At 51.6% G+C, this 16,343-nt stretch overlaps 1 protein-coding gene across 1 annotated transcript in view; it reads left to right on the top strand.

The window, feature by feature from the left end:
• GABRA3 (gamma-aminobutyric acid type A receptor alpha3 subunit) overlaps positions 1-16,343 on the top strand; it is a 73,321-nt gene that overhangs the window by 2,171 nt on the left and 54,807 nt on the right. The window contains exons 2-3 of the mRNA XM_017737495.1: positions 7,523-7,651; positions 11,637-11,758. Coding sequence (XP_017592984.1) covers positions 7,523-7,651; positions 11,637-11,758 — 251 coding nt within the window. The remainder of the gene's footprint in view (positions 1-7,522; positions 7,652-11,636; positions 11,759-16,343) is intronic.

Below are 16,343 nucleotides of genomic sequence, written 5' to 3'. Positions count from 1 at the left end.
CTGGAGGGATTGCGGCTGCACCTGGGCCCTCGGCACACGCTGGCCCGGAGGCTGCTGTGTCCTTTCCCCTGGAATCTCCTCCCGGTTCAGAGCGCGTGGGGAGGCACAGATGCATTGTCTGCACTGCTGCGAGACACCCTCGGCACGGGGTGACTGCTGCTTTTCCTCGCTTTGGAGCTTCTTGTCACAAGTCTGCATCATGGAGCTTTTCTCCTTCTGTTCTTTCTGCTTTCCTCTCCCTTTGTCTGTAGACTGCCACCTGTCCCACTTCACTCTCAGCTTCTCCTTCAGCTTTTCCTGCTTAATGTGTCCTTTCACCTCAGTTTCTTTTTGTCTAAGTAGACCGTGTCCTCTTCAGCCTGCTTCTCTCAACACTGGAGACAGAGCCCAGCCCCTCATCTCGGTCGGAGTATTCCTGCCAACTGTTTACAAAAAGTAGCACAATACCCAGGCTGAACACTGACATAATTACATGCCCAGCCAGAGAGTGTAGTAAATAATCCAGCTTTTCAGGCTTTTGCCCAGTGGTGAGTCTTTTGCCATCTCCTTTGCCCATGGGCTAAATGTATTATACTTGGCTTGCATTTACTCATATTCTAGAAGCACAGAGTCGGTGCAGCCGTGTGTGGCATTACAGTGGATGTACAGGGATGTCTTGCACCATACACACTCCCTGTGCCTGTGTGCATCGTGTGTCTCAATCTGCTCCTGGGGCCAGGCTCTGAAAGTCGTGCTGGGCTCCTGCGGGGGCTGCCAGGGCAGGGACAGCTGCTGAGGTGTGGGGATTGTTCCATCAGCAAAGGAAAGATGGCTCTGGGGTGAAGGTCAAAAGCATCAGCAAAAGAAACGCAGGGCTTGGTGTGCAGTGTTTGCACTGCTGGCCAGTTTTCCAGAGCTTGGTGTGTACATGGAATTGCAGACCGTGGGTATTGGCAGCACGGTTGTATTTCCAGTTGTGATTGTGAGCCTGTCTGCAGTTGCTTTGATTGTGAGTCAGTCTGTCTGCAGTTGCAGTAGCTGTGAATCAGTGTCTGCCTGTAATTATGTGGGTGAATCAGTGTTGGCTTGTTACACTATGAGTGCAAACGGTTTCCCATAGCAGTTGTGGGTGTGAATCACTCTACAGTCCCTCTGGATGTGTTTTTGAGTAGAGAGATGCAATACTTGGATTAATTTTGTTTTGATGAGGAAAAACTGTCAAGCGGCTTCTCATTTTGGAAAATTAAAGCTGGGTTGGGAGTTGGGCACGGACCTTATTTCTTCGTTACCAGCAGAACAACTTAGAGAAGAAATCCACTTCAAGGCTTGCTCCCAAGATTTACATGTTTATCTAAACCTTTAATTTCTTTGCCTGGTGCCTCTGCTTACAAGTGTCTTCTTCTGCTGGCATCCCTTGCAGAGCCGCAGACAACACATTTGGTAACCATCACGTGTGCCTCGTACCTTCTGCGTGTGGCAGATTCACGGGGAGGTTGTTTATGGCTTGCACGGTGTGTGTGTGTTTGCAGGGACAGTGTGTGCCTCTTGGGTAGGTGAGCACAAACATTTCCACGCTCGGGAGTCGAGGACTGTGTGGCTCCTCTGCCACGCGCCCCTCGCTGCGAGCCAGGGCTGTTTCTCCACGTAGGTGGTAAACAGCAAGTTTGATCCAGGAGGACGGAGGTGCTGCTGCCGGTTTCTTGGTCTCTGATTTCTGCAGAACGCTGTTGTAGCTTCTGGCCTTCAGCAGCATCTGTGCAGCACCAGAACTAGAGGCGAGCTGGAGAAATTCGGGCGACCTCAGGTGATGGAAACAGAGCACTGGGCTGGATCCAGGCTCCCAAAGCCAGCCTGGCCCTGTGCTGGCTGGTGCCGGTAGAGCTCGGGGCTGGCAGGGCTGGGCTGCCTCGGTGTGTGCTGAACTGGGTGTCTGTGCCTGCGCCGTGCACACGGGCGTCCCAGCGAGCTCATTTCAGAACAAAGGGATGCAAACAACCTGGGAAGCAAAGGGATGTTGAGACAGGGGTCTTGTGAAACACCACGGTGCCTTACTCTGCCGTTTCCGGGCTTCCAGATGAGCTGTGGCTGCTCATTGCTGCCCCTGCCCTCAAATGAAAAGATGTTTTTATTGTGAGGGACCCTCCTTTTCAGCTGGAGTGATTGAGAACTGAAGAAAACCCTCGCCAGCGGGGACACAGGGCAGCGTGTGCCTCGCCTGTGTTTATTGCTGCTGCGCTGAGCACTTGCTGGCTGCGGAGAGAGCTTGGAGCTTTGCTCAAAGAAGCACTGAAGAGGCACAGCAGTGGTCACCAGAAGCCTGGTGTGCTCACAGAGGGTCAGGGTCAGCTGGACAGAGCACAGCCCGTGCAGGCTGGATGATTATGCAGTCCTTGAGGGGTGTTGAAGGACCTCTCCTGCTGCCTGGGACCTGTTTTGGAGAGGCTCCAGTGCAATGAGGAAGGGCTTTAATGAGCTTCTTGTGCTGTGTAAGTGCTCCTGAATTTGGGGGTAAATATGCAGGTGTTGTGAGGTCACGTACAGTGCTGTGCTTGGCTGAGCTGCTGTGCAGGTGGGCAGATGGTGCTTGACACCACCAGGCTCTGGATCACCCTCTTCTTCCTGCACAGAAGTGCTTTGATCTGGGATTTTGGGCTGAGGCTGCCTCTTCTTCCCAGTCTGATTTCCAGCTGGCTCCCAGCATCAGCTCCTCGCTGCACAGCCCTCCCCAAGATATCTGACTTGACAAAAGATGAGGAACTACTGCTGGTCCTGGGGGCTCAGTGGGGGCTGCCAATGCTCAGCTCCCCTCCAGCTGATGCCACTGGTGTCCCTGCATGGCATGTGGGGATGCTGATCCAATGACACCACAGGTGGACAGCAGCTCTGGGTGCAGTGCTGGGGCAAATCTGTCCTTTGGGCTGGTTTCTGAATGCTGCCTGGGTGGTGAGACTATTGCTGAGTGAATCAGATGGTTCCCCTGGCTGTGTGTGTTCCCAGGAGGCAGTAATTTGGGTGAGATACCCATGTGACTCTCACAAACATGCCCGGGGGGGTTTATGGGCCTCTTCTGCCTTCATTTCTTTTCTGGTGCTTGCAGTACCCCCCTCTCTGGCCGTTCTCTCAGGGTTTTTTTGCAAGCTTTACCTTTCATTCTCCACCTCCAGAGTTCTGTGTCTCTCCCTTGTCAGCAGTAAGCCTGTGCTAATCACTCTTTTTTTTCAGAATATTTAATTATTTCTAGAATAAGGGTTTCTGGGAAGATCAGGCTCCATGTGCCAAGTCAGGAGATACCCAGTGTTGGCACAGTTACTAGGGTACCTAGCTGATTTGGAAGGTTCCAGCACTTTTTTTTTAGTTCCCAGACCCGCTTCAGTGGGAGCAGGGGCTGGAGCTCATCGCTGTCATGAGGGGAAGGAAGGAGGGAAGGTTTTCCAATTCCTTGTTCACAGCCCATCCAGCAGGAAGGCTGTATTTCCCTGGAGTGTCGATGTCGGACAGAGAGCGTGTCTTGGGGAGGAGTGGGAATGCTCGTGAAGCCCTTAGGTGCGTGGTTATGGAGACACCTGCCAAATTCCGTGTGTTGTAAACTCCAAGCATCGCTGGGTTCCAGCTGCAGAGCGTTAGCAGGGCTCCTCAGAAAACCTGCGTTGGATTCGGCTGTGGGGGTTACCAGCGACTGCACAATCAGTGCTGAACGCATTTGCTAACCGTGCCATTAAGGAACGAGCAGTGGACAGATGGAGGGAGGAAGAAGTGCAGGGCTGCTCTGAACACACCCCATCCCTCTAGACTCCATCTTGCACACACACAGATGAGAACCAGAAGCTCTGAGGAGATGTTCTTGAACTTACATCAAAGAGGGGGTCAGTCTAAAGAGTTGTACCACTCTTTTCCGAGCTTAGAAATTTGGACATTCTGCACTTCTTTCCTCATGGACACTGTGCAGTTTTCCCTTCAGCAAGTCCTAGTAAGAGATTTGAGGGTTTTTTTTTTTTTCTTCTTTGAGGCTGTTAACAGCCAATTAACATTCCTAAACCCTCACTTGGTTACACGCAGTTAAATGCACGTTGCCTGCATCCTCCCCCTGCTTTCCAGAGGATCAGGGATCCCTGCAGGTATTCAGATCAAGGCGTTGGCTGATTCAGAGCTTTCCTGAGTGGGAAGTGACAGCTGAATAGCCTTGCACGAGGACAGCCCCAGCACGGGCTGGAGGAGCTCCAGTGCTGCTTTTCCGGAGGCACACTCGTGGGTGTTCCCATCCCTTCCCTTTGCTCCAGCTGCTGCTGTGCACCGAGGGACCCCTTCATCTGCTCTGCCATCAGCATCCTCTCCAAGAGCTACTCTTGTGTGCTGAAATCTGAGGAGATCAGTTACTGGGCTGTTGGAACCTCGAGAGTGATTTTACAAGCTGATTTTAGTAGGGAGGCTGCGTGGCCAGTAGCTGTTGGGCTTCTAAAGCCCTTTGCACCAGCTGGGTTCTTGTGTTTGCCTGTGGCTGGGCTTGCAAGAGCCCCAGGAGAGGGAATAAGTGATGCTGAGAGCTGCTGTGCCATGGGAACCACACTGGGATCTGGCTGTGGGGAGCTTTGGAAGATGCCCTGAACTGTCTGAATGGTGAAACCTCCTCCTCTGCAAAAGCCTCCGTGTGTTTTCCACCACGTTTCCTGCTTGGCAGCAAGGTGATGAGCAGGACTGGGTCTGCTTCTCAATCCATCTCCAAGTGTAAAGTAGCCAAAGAACGAGGAAAACGCCCTGCAGCCTCTTCTATCCAACTTCCCAGGGAAAACACAGTGCAAGAACCGAAGGAAAGGGATAGGAAACAGTGCCAGGCTGTTTTCCAGGCTGTGTTGTCCTTCCCGAGCCCGTAAGTGCAGCCATAGCAAACCCCCATTTTGGGGACGTTCTCAGTGTGAACAAACTGAGATGTGGCTGGCAAAATATTCACTTGGGCAAGTAGTGAAAACAGATTTTCCTCCCAGTGTGGGTGTGTAGAACTGGTTCTGATGCTTCAAATGAGACTTAAGCATAAATTTGACTTAGTTCAAGCAGCCCTGTTACCCTTGGCTAGCATCTTCCTCATCAGAACTATCCAAAGTAGAAAATTAACCTTCACCTCTGTAGAATATTGAAGGAAAACTCCATGAACAATGTTTAGTGGAAATGATGTTGTTTAGAGCTTCTTGGCACCCACATGGAAGGTGTTCTGGATTTTATCACTGCTCCTGACCCTCTGAATTACCTTGTTCCTCCATTTTCTGGTACTCTTTTCTTCAGCTTCACTTTTCCGCTGTTGGTGCAAAATGTTCCCCACCCACGATCTCACCAAATCTGATCAAGATGGTCCCAGATGTTCTAGAGGAGTTCCTGCAGAGCCAGGAGGCACCTGCTGCAAATCCAAAGTGTCCTTGTTTGTGTGGAGATCCCTGGTCAGAGTCTGCTGGCTGTGCAAATTCTGCCCAAACAAAGCATTTTTTGAAATCAGCAGCTGAATGGGAAAATGTTGATTCCAGTGAAAATTCTCAGCGGTGTTTTTGGGGAGGGGAAGAGTGAAGAGAGCAGTGGTTCTTGTATTTTTTTATATATCTTTATTTTTTGCTTTTGGCTAGTGTTTGAAATTGCCTTAGGGAAAAAAAAATCAATTAAATATTGTTGTATAATATGCAAGTTGAAGTGAAATGAAAGGGAAAAGTTGAAAGGAAATCCACTGAGAAGCTGCTCATTGAAGAAGTTCTGAATTTGCCTTGTAAGGAACATCAACATTTTATCTGTCCTTGTCGTGATTTGGATCGAGTCTCCCTGAAATGTTGGAATTTCCCACAGAACAGATGCTCAGCCAGTTAATTTGGGCTTCATCAGCAAATACGTGAATTTCCAAGGCTGTGTGTCCCTTTGTCAGCTGGAAGGTGGCGAGAGCCAGAGGAGCCATCCCAAATCAGGGCTTTTCCCACCAGAGCTGTGGGTGTGTCCATGCCAGAGGCTCCTGCAGCCTCCTTTGCTGTGAGGATGAGCTTCCCCGGCTGGAACTCAGGTAGAATCCTGATTAAATCAAGCCTGAGCACACTGTGCCTCAATTAATCCTTGCATTAATTTTCGAAAGGATTTTAAGTGAGTGATGGGGAGGAAGATAAAGGTAACCAGGGCCAAATGCTGGGTTTGTTTTTTCCCCTGTGCCTGCTGTTAGTGACTATCTTGCCAGAACAAAAGCTGAGGTGGGTGGTAAGGACTGGTGGTGTCTGGCTCTTACCTTCTGCCTGCCTGGCAGCTCTTGTGCTCCTAGAGCTAAAAAACAAGCATCACGCCAATGCAGAAATGTGACAAAACATCAGCCAGCCTGGCCTCGTGCCTCTTCTCTCCCAGGGGCAGGGGTAGCCAGGTACTCCTGTGTGATCTCCAGGTGTTTCCATCCCGCTTGGCTGAGCCTCCTGCTCCCTCTGCACGGGATTTCTGCTGGGGCTTCACCTCTCCCATGTCCCTGTGCAGAAACCCCTGCTCCTTGGCAGCACTAAGGTAGCTCCCCTGCTCCCTTCACCCTGGGGCAGCCTCACCTGGCTGAGATTTGCTGTCCAGCTGCTGGAGTTTGGCTTTCCCAGCACCTCCTTCAGTGCTGGAAGGAGCTGCCTGAGGCTCTGCAGGGTTGAGTGGAGGAATGCAGAGGTCCCATTTGGCTGGCACCAGCATCTTGCCCTGGTTTCTGCGTGCTGTGATTGACTGGAGCCTTCACTGCTGGCTCTGGGGGCTCACAGGGGCTGGCTGTGCCTGGCTGCCACGGTGCTGAATCCCCCGTGTGCCAGACAAGGAGCGTTGTGAGGGGGAGATGTCACGACAAGCTGTATTTATCCAGGCTGTTGCTTGGCAGTGCTGCTCCAAGGTGCATCAACATAATGAGATACATAAAAGGAGAAGGCAGTTAAATGTGCAATAACATCACAATAAAAGTAAAACTGAGCATTAATGAAAACTCTGAGCACGCTAAGTGTAGTATCGTCGAGCATTCCCACCACCTTGGGCCTCGGTGGTCAAACTTAATAATAATTTCTGGCAGTGTCATTACCGGAATTAGATGAGGGTTTAACTGTCTAGAAAAAGATGTTGGGAAAAAAAATGGGTCTTGAGACTTCACAAGTGGTTCTGCTGTGTGGATGTCACCGAGGTAGCAGAGGCACCGGGTGAGCTGGGGACTGCTGCAAGGGGCAGGTGGTGACTGGGACTGCAGGGTGAGGTGGAGGGAAGGGATGGGTGAAGAATAGCCAGTGTGGTTACTTTGGAAATGGAGCTTTGCACTTGCTGCTGAAGCACCTGGGGAGCTGCAGGATCTGCTGTGAGGGTTTTATGTGTATTTACCTGCTCGGCTCTCACCCCACAATGCAGCTCCCCAGGGCCAGCAGTGCTCCAGGGCACGCTGCTGCCTTTGTTTCCTGGGGGTTCCATGAGATTTCAAATATGGGACCCCAGAAATACTGACTGCTGCCCAACATTAAAAACTGAACTGTTTGCTTTTCCCTAGTAAATAAAATCTCTTTTCTCTCATTTCCCTCCCTGGCAGGTTTTGGAGGCTCGTTTTGCAGTGGCTGAACGCTGACACCATGGCGCCGAAGCTCCCAGGAAGGGCTGTTGGCCAAGGCTGCAGTCCTCTTGCTGAACTTAAATATCCTGGGGTCAGTACCTGCATGAAGTAGCCCAGGGCAAAGCACCAACAAGGGTTTCTGCTGTGTTTGACCCTCCCCTTGTCCCTGTCCCCCTGCCTTTCACCCAGGGACTGTTCAGTCCCTAACGTGGCTGACACTGGCATTATTTGAGGTGCTCTCACTGAGGACAGTTGTCAGCATTTTTTGCAACAAAACCTATTTTCAGCTTTGGCCTCTGCACGATTCATTCTGAGCAAGGACTCTGCTTGCCTGAGTTTTAACTTGGAAGAGAGATTCCCCCTGCCCCATTTAATATTTTAATACTATTTTAAAGAACAGAAAATCAATCTGCTTCATCTGTTTGGCTGCTAATGGTGTAATGACCCACGGGCAGCACACCTGAGCTGCTGCAGCACCGTGGTTATCTGCCAGCCCTGGCTGGGCACGCTGCTCTCCTGTGCCTGGGTGTGCAGGCTCTGGCTGTCCTGGCAAGGAGAGTGCTGCTGCCAGCCTCACCTTCCCAGCCTCTGGAAGCTGTCTGGAGGAGATGAGAGCCTGTTACTCCGTGACTGCATCCCACCAGAGCCTGTGCTGAGTGATTTCGGGGAGCCCTTTGAGGAAGGAAGACGGAGATGCCGCCAGCTGTGGGGAGAGAGGAGCTCTGCTCAGAGGGACAGAAATGCAAATAATACATGACTTCTATAAAACATTTAGAAAAGCCTTTAGAGTGCCAGGTATGGACACTGAAATGCTGTCTGCTGTTACAAGTCCAGTAGGGATCAAGGACTCTCATGCATGAAAAGACATCGGCGCTGCCCCTGCCGCCCTGTCCTGCCTGTTTTGCTTTGTCTGCTTGGGTCTGGCTTTGCAGCTGCATCCTGAGCCTGCCTTGCCCTGTAAACGCTGACCCTGCCCTCCTGCAGAGGCACAGCCAGCCCTGGGCTCTGCTCTCTCACCTCCAGCTGCTGGGGCCAGGTCCCCTCCCCACGATGGCTGTGGGGGTTGTCCCCATCCCCTGTGCCTGCAGCTCTGCCCTCCTCACTGCTGCCTTTTCCTCCCCATCGCGTATTCACTGGAGCCACTGCTCCCTCGCCACCTGCCACGCAGGGATTGCTCAGAATATTGGTCCCCAGGAGGATTTGCTTCCTAAATTGTGTGCAAAGGGACCCCTGTGCCACTGTGGCACAGCTCCCCAGAGAGCCTATGCACAGGTGGCAAGGTAATGACTTTTCCTCAAGCCTATCCTAATTAAATTTGCTGTAAACCTCTGTCCTTCCTGCCTAAAGGATTTTAATTATTTTAAAACCCTGATCCCCCACATCTCTTTGCAGTTCCTTTGTGCCTTGCTAAAGGGCAGCTTTAGCTTTATGTTGAGGTGAGGTGAGGCAGCCCAGAGCTTTGCTGGGGAAGGAATTATTAGCCCAAAGCAGGTGCCAGGCAGAGGTGCTGCTGGCTCTCCCCTGCCTGCACCTTCCCTTGTCCTGCCTACGCTGCTCTTCCCCCAGCACCTCCCGAGTGAATCCCACACTGCTCACATTGAAGTCAAACCCTCAAATGCCAGGCTAAGTAAAACAGCTTTGAAATTTGTAAACTCATTTTTCCCATCACCGCTGAGCCTCCGCCAGGAGTTCCTTCACAAAAATCCGTCCTCTCACTCTTTATATGATGGGTAATTTTTAAAGATAGCTTATAAAACATTAATGAATGAGCTTTCACGAGCATGCTAGCTATTCATAAGTTATAGATGGTTATATACTCATCAGCAGACACTGGGACAGATTGCTTTTAGCCATGACATCTATTGAAAGCTGGTACAATTGAAACCCCACTAATTACTGCAGGCATTTGTTAAATTTCTCAAAACTCTGCTTACCTGCAGGGAGTTCCAGCCCCGATGAAAAGCCAAAAGCAGCATTTTGCATTCAGATGGAAATCTTGGGGGCTGTGATGCAGTTTGTAATGTCAGGGGTGGTTTGGATCCGGCTGGTTGTGTTAGGGCTGGGTTAGGTGTTATCCCAACCATGCCTCACCTCCGTACCCTATGGAAACTGGGATTCCAGCACTGTGTTACCCTCCTGTGCTCCTGGAGGCTCAACTTCCTGGCTTGACCACTCCTCCAGGTGTTGCTTTGCTAAAAAGCAGAGGTCAAGTGGTCCTGTGAGAGGTGGGATGTGACCCCTCAGAGAAGTGGACCTCAGGCACTTGAAATGCAATTTCCCAGAGCGTTTGGTCAATGAAGCCAATGAAAATTAATGTCAGAATTGCCCAAAACGGAGTATTTCAATTAACTGCAGCATTCTAAATAGTATTGATTCAAACTGACTCTAGAAGTACCCGTACCCTGCTCTCAATTTTTCCTCTTTTGCTAGGAAATACTCTTTGCTCTATTTTTATCTCACAGAATCTGGGTTTTCTGTTGGGCGAACATTTTGATAGAGAACTCCAGGCCAGCTCTGGTACTTGTCACCTTACTGACCCTGCACAGTGTATTTACAGGTGCACCAGTAGTGTCAGGGGTAACCATTCTGACCAGATGGGATGCAGCAGGATTAAGCTTTGAACTCCTTAAATAATATCCCTTTTCCTGTAGTTTTTTGTTGGGTTTCTTTTTTCCCCTGGTACATGCTCAAACCAGCGGCTGCACACAGCAAAGGAAATAAGGCTGAGGTGGGAAGGAAAGGGGCAGAAGTGTTAGGAAGTGACAATTTAGGGGCTTCTCTTCCCCCAGGATGACACTTCAGATGATCATAGGTGCTGTCCTTGGTAATTGTAGCCATGAATTTCACCTCCACCACCTCTGGTTTGTGGCATTCGTGGTCTTCCTCTGGCCAGTGCTCCCCAGTTATTCCCCTCTCCATTTAGTTCCAGTTTGCCAGTCAGGGCTTCCCTGCTCCTGAGAGGCTGCTGGAGCCACTGCTGAGCATCCCTCTGCTCCAGCAGCCTTTTTTCCCCTGCCTGGCTGGGCTCCCTCAGCCATCCTTCTGCCTCTCTGTGCCTCTTAATCATTTTTTTGGGCCTCATTTGTCTCTCTCTTATTTCCTCTTCCATCTTCCTTGAAAACTCTTAATCTCTATAGATTTTTCTTTTTTGTTTCCTGTTACTTAATCTTCTGCCTTTCCATTTGTTTTGGTCCTAACAGCTATTTCTGCTGGGGAAAGCTGTGCTTGAAGCCACAGCACTCTGTGCCATCTGAAATCTCTTTTAGAGGCAGGTGGTTCCAGAAGGACTCGCAATCTCCTTTTCTGTTGATTGAAAGGAAGACACAAAATGCAAATGTATTACTTGAGCCCCTTGTGTTTGCAAAACTGCATTGAAGGTTTTGTTCAGTGAGATGTGCTTTTTTTAGAGGAATTTACTCCTTGTTTTATTCCACCTGGGGCAGAATGTGTTCTGAGAAGATCATCTTGTTTGGGGGCTTCCAGGCTTCTTGTGCTGAGCAGAGATGGGAATGTGGAAACTCATTTGTTTTTATGAACAGGGAAAGTTCAGCAAACTGCAGAGATGGTTCACTGAGTGTTTTAATGATCAGGCTTTAAGCCTGAATTCTTACTTTTCTGTCTCCCCTCTTCCCTGGGGCAGAGATCTTTGAAATGGCTCGATCTGGCAAATCACTGGTGTCACTTTTTCCATGCTGCCTGTAAGGAGATGGTGGCGCTTGAATGACTGAGCTTCCCACAGCCTCTGCTCAGAAAATTTCCCTTCTTAGGGGCAGGCAAGGGACACTGGGGCAGGCTCCCTGTTAAATTAGGGCTCCTAAACCACTCCCTCTGGTGCTGCTGGCTCTGAGCAAGGAAAGGTGGGAATGGGGCAGCAGGGAGCCTCAGTGGTGAGGTCTGTGGGGAGTTGATCAGAAATGCCCTGTGCTGAGTCCTGCAAACACATCACTCTATCAGAAGCTGAGTCCCATCCTGCAGTCCAGGCTGGAGCAGGAACCAGCATCCCTTCATTCCCTGTAGCTGCTCAGAGCATGCACAGCGTAGATTTCCCTCCTAACCTTTTTTCCCTGTTTTTTCCCCGCTCTGTGTGTGCCAGGCTCTCTCAGAAGCACGTCTCGGACGTGGTGGATGACAGCAAAGACAACATCACCATTTTCACGCGCATCCTGGACAGGCTCTTGGATGGATACGACAACCGCCTGCGGCCTGGGCTCGGAGGTCAGTCGGGTGCTTCCCACAGCTGTGTGGCTTTAGCAAGGAGAGGCAGCACAGATGACTTTTTAAAAACTCTGGTGCTGTCAGGAGGGGAGGCAGGCTCAGTGCCAGGCTCAGCCTGTGGCTGGTTCCCCATTTTGAGCCTGTGCTGTTTCGCTGTTTGATATCTCGTGGGCTGAGAGGTGCAAGTCCCTGGGTGCTGTGGTGGCCTGTGAGAGTGAAAGGACAGGCCTGTAGATGGAGCAGCTGTGGATTTGCTGTTTTAGAGGCTTTACCCTTCCAGAAATGCTGATACATTTCAGAAAAGAAAGACATCGAGGGGCTGGAGCATGTCCAGAGAAAGGCAGCAGAGCTGGGGAAGGGTCTGGAGCACAAATCTGATGAGGAGCAGCTGGGGGAGCTCAGCCTGGAGAAAAGGGGGAGACATTCTCACCTTCTACAGCTCCCTGAAAGAAGGTTGTAGCCAGGTGTGGGTCAGTCTGTTCTCCAAGGTAACAAATGACAGGACAAGAGGAAATGGCCTCAAGTTGCACCAGGGCAGGTTTAGATTAGATGTTAAGAAAAAAAACTTCACAGAAAGGGTTGTAAAGCACTGGAATAGGCTCTCTGGGGAAATGGTAGAGTCACCATCCCTGGAAGTGTTGGTGTGGCACTTGGGGACACTGAACATGTGCTGAACATGCTGGTGGTGCTGGGTGGACAGTTGGACTTGATGACCTTTTCCAACCTGAACGATCCTGTGGTTCTGTACCACCAGCTTGCAGAACCTTCAGCTCATGTTGGCATTGCCTTTTAGTCAGTTTGCTTTGCTACAGAGCCTCTATCTCCACATATTCTCAGTTATTTCCTATGCAGCTGTCACCTGGCAAGCTCTCCCCCTGTGCTGCTCTGGGCACCGGGCACTCACCCAGGCCCTGCTGCCACCATTGCTGCTGCTGCAGAGGCTCTCTGCAAGCTCCTGCACTTGTCTGAGGTGCTTCAGAAAGCAAAGCCGTGGCAGTCACCTTCCCACCTAATGCCTACAGCTCCAGTCAGCATGATGTGAGGGGGCAGAAGGAATGGGGAGATGTGTGGGGAAGGCAGCTGTGAGGGTAGGGAGACGCGGGCCTGGCTGGTTTCCTGGTGTGTTGTTGCTGTGGCAGAGGGGGCCCCTCTCAGGCGCTGACAGCTGTGTGTCCCTGGGGCTGCCAGGGGGATGTCCCTGCACTGCTCTGAGCTCTCCTGCCCAGCAAAGGTGTGCTGCTGGACCATGACTTCACCCAAAGCTGGAGTCACCACATGCTGTCCCATTTTCTGAAGGTCCTGCTGCTTTCCTGAGCTCTTGCTTGCTGATGGGATCTCCTGGAATGGCACTTTCCTTCCCCAGAGCAGCCTTTGCCTCTTCCCAGCCCCCTGTCCACCTCTGTGCCACGGCCCAATGCCCTGCAGCTGCCCTTTGAGACCACGCCAAACCTGGGGAAGAAGGGCTTTTCCCATGAGCATCCTCCTCTCTGCTGTGCTGCGGGACGCAGACAGGAAAGGGTTACCGTGGCTGCATAAGCAATCAATCAGTTTTATTGCTTTTGTTGCTTGTTTCTTTCCCCTGGAATTAACTGTGGTCCCACTAATAGCTTTGCTTCCTCAAGTCTCCCCGAAGGCTGTATTGATTGAACTGAAACGGGTTCTGCGAGGGGACTGAGGGGGCATTTGTGTTCACTGCAGGCTCAGCTGCAGACAAGCCCGTGCAAAGTATTAACAAGAGGACTCCCAGGAGCCCCTTGCTGGGGGAGTTCAAACCTTTCTTGGAACATCTTTGCTCTGTTGCTTTAGATCCTTTAATAACGTGTTTAACATAATAAATTGCCTTTGCCTGAGCCAGCCACTGCGTGTTTAAAGACTGCTTTCACCTCGGTGTTTCCCTGCTGAGGCACTCTGACAGACCCAGATGGGAGGTGTTGATGAGGGCTGCAGGTTTTGGGGGCTCTTGATTTGAGTGAGCTGTCCTCAGTGTGTTCCTGAGTGCATGGAGCAGCCTGGTGAGCCAGGCTCTCCCCACTTTTAGCTGTTTTTCCCAACCCTTGGAGGTCTCTCAGGAGGAGCATTAGAAGCAAAGACCTTTCCCACTGCTGCTGGTGGCCAGAGAAACTGAAATGGTCCTGCAGACTCCAGAGTTTGGGGTTGATGGAAGAGCCTGGGGTGGCAGTCAGCAAGAGATGGGCTCCTGCTGTCCAAGGCTGTGTGAGGGCTGGGAAAGTGATTGCTTTGCTCCAGGTGAGCAACTGTGCTGCTGTGGGAACGTGTGATGGACAAGGAACATTGGTTTTCCTGTGAGACAGCACTGGGCAGTCCCTGCAGTCTCCCCATTTCCCTCGGGAATGAATTCCACTTGCTTTTCTGAAGATGTCAGGCAAGAGCATCCATTAGTACCCTGCAGTCCATGGAAAGGGCAGATGTGATGATCTTGTGCCCACACCCAGGCTGGTGGAAGGATGGAGTTCCCTAAACTGTGCGTAACCTGTGGGAAGCAGGACATGCAGGCTCTTTGCTTGGTTGATTTCCCTGTTCTGGATGGGATCCCCCTGCAAACACTTGGGGTATGGAGGGCTGAGCAGGGTTTGGGGCTGCAGCACCTCTGAGGGCTCTGCAGTGCTGTGCGTGCTCAGTGCTGTCCCCCTCCCTCAGCTTCCTGTGCGCCAGGAACCGAGCAGTGTTTGTTTAGACTTTGGGAGAAGACACTGTGTAAGCAGCAGAGTGTTAATGTGGTGACTTCTCCCCTCAAGATAGCCTCTTTGTATTTATTTTCTTATCCCCTCTGTTTTCACCATCTGCTGCCACCCACTCTAATAGCTCCCATGCCAGAGCTCCTCTTCCTAGCAGGATGCTGCAGACATGAGCTGAAGCAAGCCCATGCTGAGGCTGCTCAGGAGTGCCTGGTGCTGCAGAGCCAGGCTCCAGGTGAGGGTGGCCCTGGGCTCCCAGACCGGACACATCCTGTGCAGCCAGGGGTCTGTGCTGTCCTGAGGCAAGGGGAGCTTTGTGAGCACAGTCCAGGCTGACTTAGAAGAAGAAAGGCAGAGGGAAGGTGGCTGTCAGACCCCTCCTTCTGCACTGGGGACATGACCATTTGTGTCCCACTTTCTGGCAGGAGGTTTCTCCCTGTCTCTGCCAGCTGAGCTAGGGCTGGATTCCTCTTAGGAACAGACCCAAGTCATTCCTTTGGCCCCATGACCACTGAAAGACAGTTTGGGCTTGGGGAAGGGGTAGCTGCATAAACAGATCATCTTCTAGGACTCGGTGGGGGAGGAGAGGAGGGCACTGTCAGCAGATAGCCTGTGCTTCCCCTGGGAGAACACGGGGCAGATTGGTTATTAAGTCAGAAGAGGAGCAGCAATGGACCCCAAGGGAATGGAGACATCTGTTGTCCTGGCCAGCTTTGCAGGATCAGAACATGTCCCAGGAGAGCTTCTGTGGACAGCACAGGCCTCTGCTCCTGGTGTGGAGCTGTGAAGTCGTGCAGATCCTCTGCCCAGCCTGGAGGGGCTGCAGTGGGAAGTGTCTGTTTGTAGCTCTCAGGTTCTCCTTGTTGGGGCTCCCTGCAGAGCCTCATTTATGCACCTGGAGCTTACCTGGAGCTTGCAAGAGCAGGAGAGAGGCGATGTGGCCAGGAGAAGGAGGTGGAACTGTCTGACCAAGGCAGAGATGTTCAAGGAGTGGGATGCAAATTATGGGACCATGAGTGATGCTTCAAAGTGATGGATGCACGAAACTCCCCTGTGTGCCCCTGCAGTCCTTCCAGGGCCAGTGTGCTGTCCAGCACAGTGAGCACAAGGGTCAATGCAGTGGTTGGGGCTTTGAGGGTCAGTGGTGCTCCCTGGACAGCTGTACCCCCTCTTCCTGCTTTCCTAACTGATGACATTTGGGCCCAGTGTGCTGCAAATGAAGCAGAGCCATCCTGGGAATGCCTGGGCAGGGGCAGGAGGGGACATTTCCAGGCTTTTCCTTCCTTACAGCCTAGAGAATGCTTTAAATATGCTTTGGCAATGCAGGGCTATCAGGGAACACCCTGCTGTTCAAGGAGGAGGCGTGTGGGACCTTTCCACAGCTGTTTGCAAAGCAGGGCAGGGGTTTCTTCCAGCTCAGCCAGAGACTGCCTGCTCCACGGGGCCAGGGGTGTGCCTGAGGTACATCTGAGGTAAGGCTGAGGAACCCAGAGGGCATCTGGAGCAGTGCTGGATGAAGTCTTTGTATTGAGTGGCTGGGAAGCATTCCAGAAAACTGCTGGCCTTTTCCAGGGCATGCCAGGAGGGAAAGATTTTTGCCCCAAGGAAGAGGAGAAGAGAGTAAGCTGGTCAGTTTTCTAAAAGATGAGTTGTAAACATCCCAGATAAGCCAGTTTCTCCAGTTGCAATTAAAAAGCAATTTGTGCCGTGCTAAGCAGCTAGGCTGGGATCAATCAGTGTTATCCCTCCTGGATGCAGCATAACTGACAAAGTAACTCGTGGTATTTCCTTGAAGCTTCTACAGCATCTCTGGAGTCCCTGAACAGCTCAGCCCTTCTGAGGGGGTGGTGGCTGCTGAGCATCCTGCCAGGCCAGCTCTGCACCAGGGG

Source organism: Corvus brachyrhynchos, unplaced genomic scaffold (genome assembly GCF_000691975.1).
Source record: "Corvus brachyrhynchos isolate BGI_N302 unplaced genomic scaffold, ASM69197v1 scaffold346, whole genome shotgun sequence".
Taxonomy (NCBI): Eukaryota; Metazoa; Chordata; class Aves; order Passeriformes; family Corvidae; genus Corvus; species Corvus brachyrhynchos.
The sequence above is the reverse complement of the archived record's forward strand: the minus strand, read 5'-3'. Positions and strand labels throughout refer to the sequence as shown.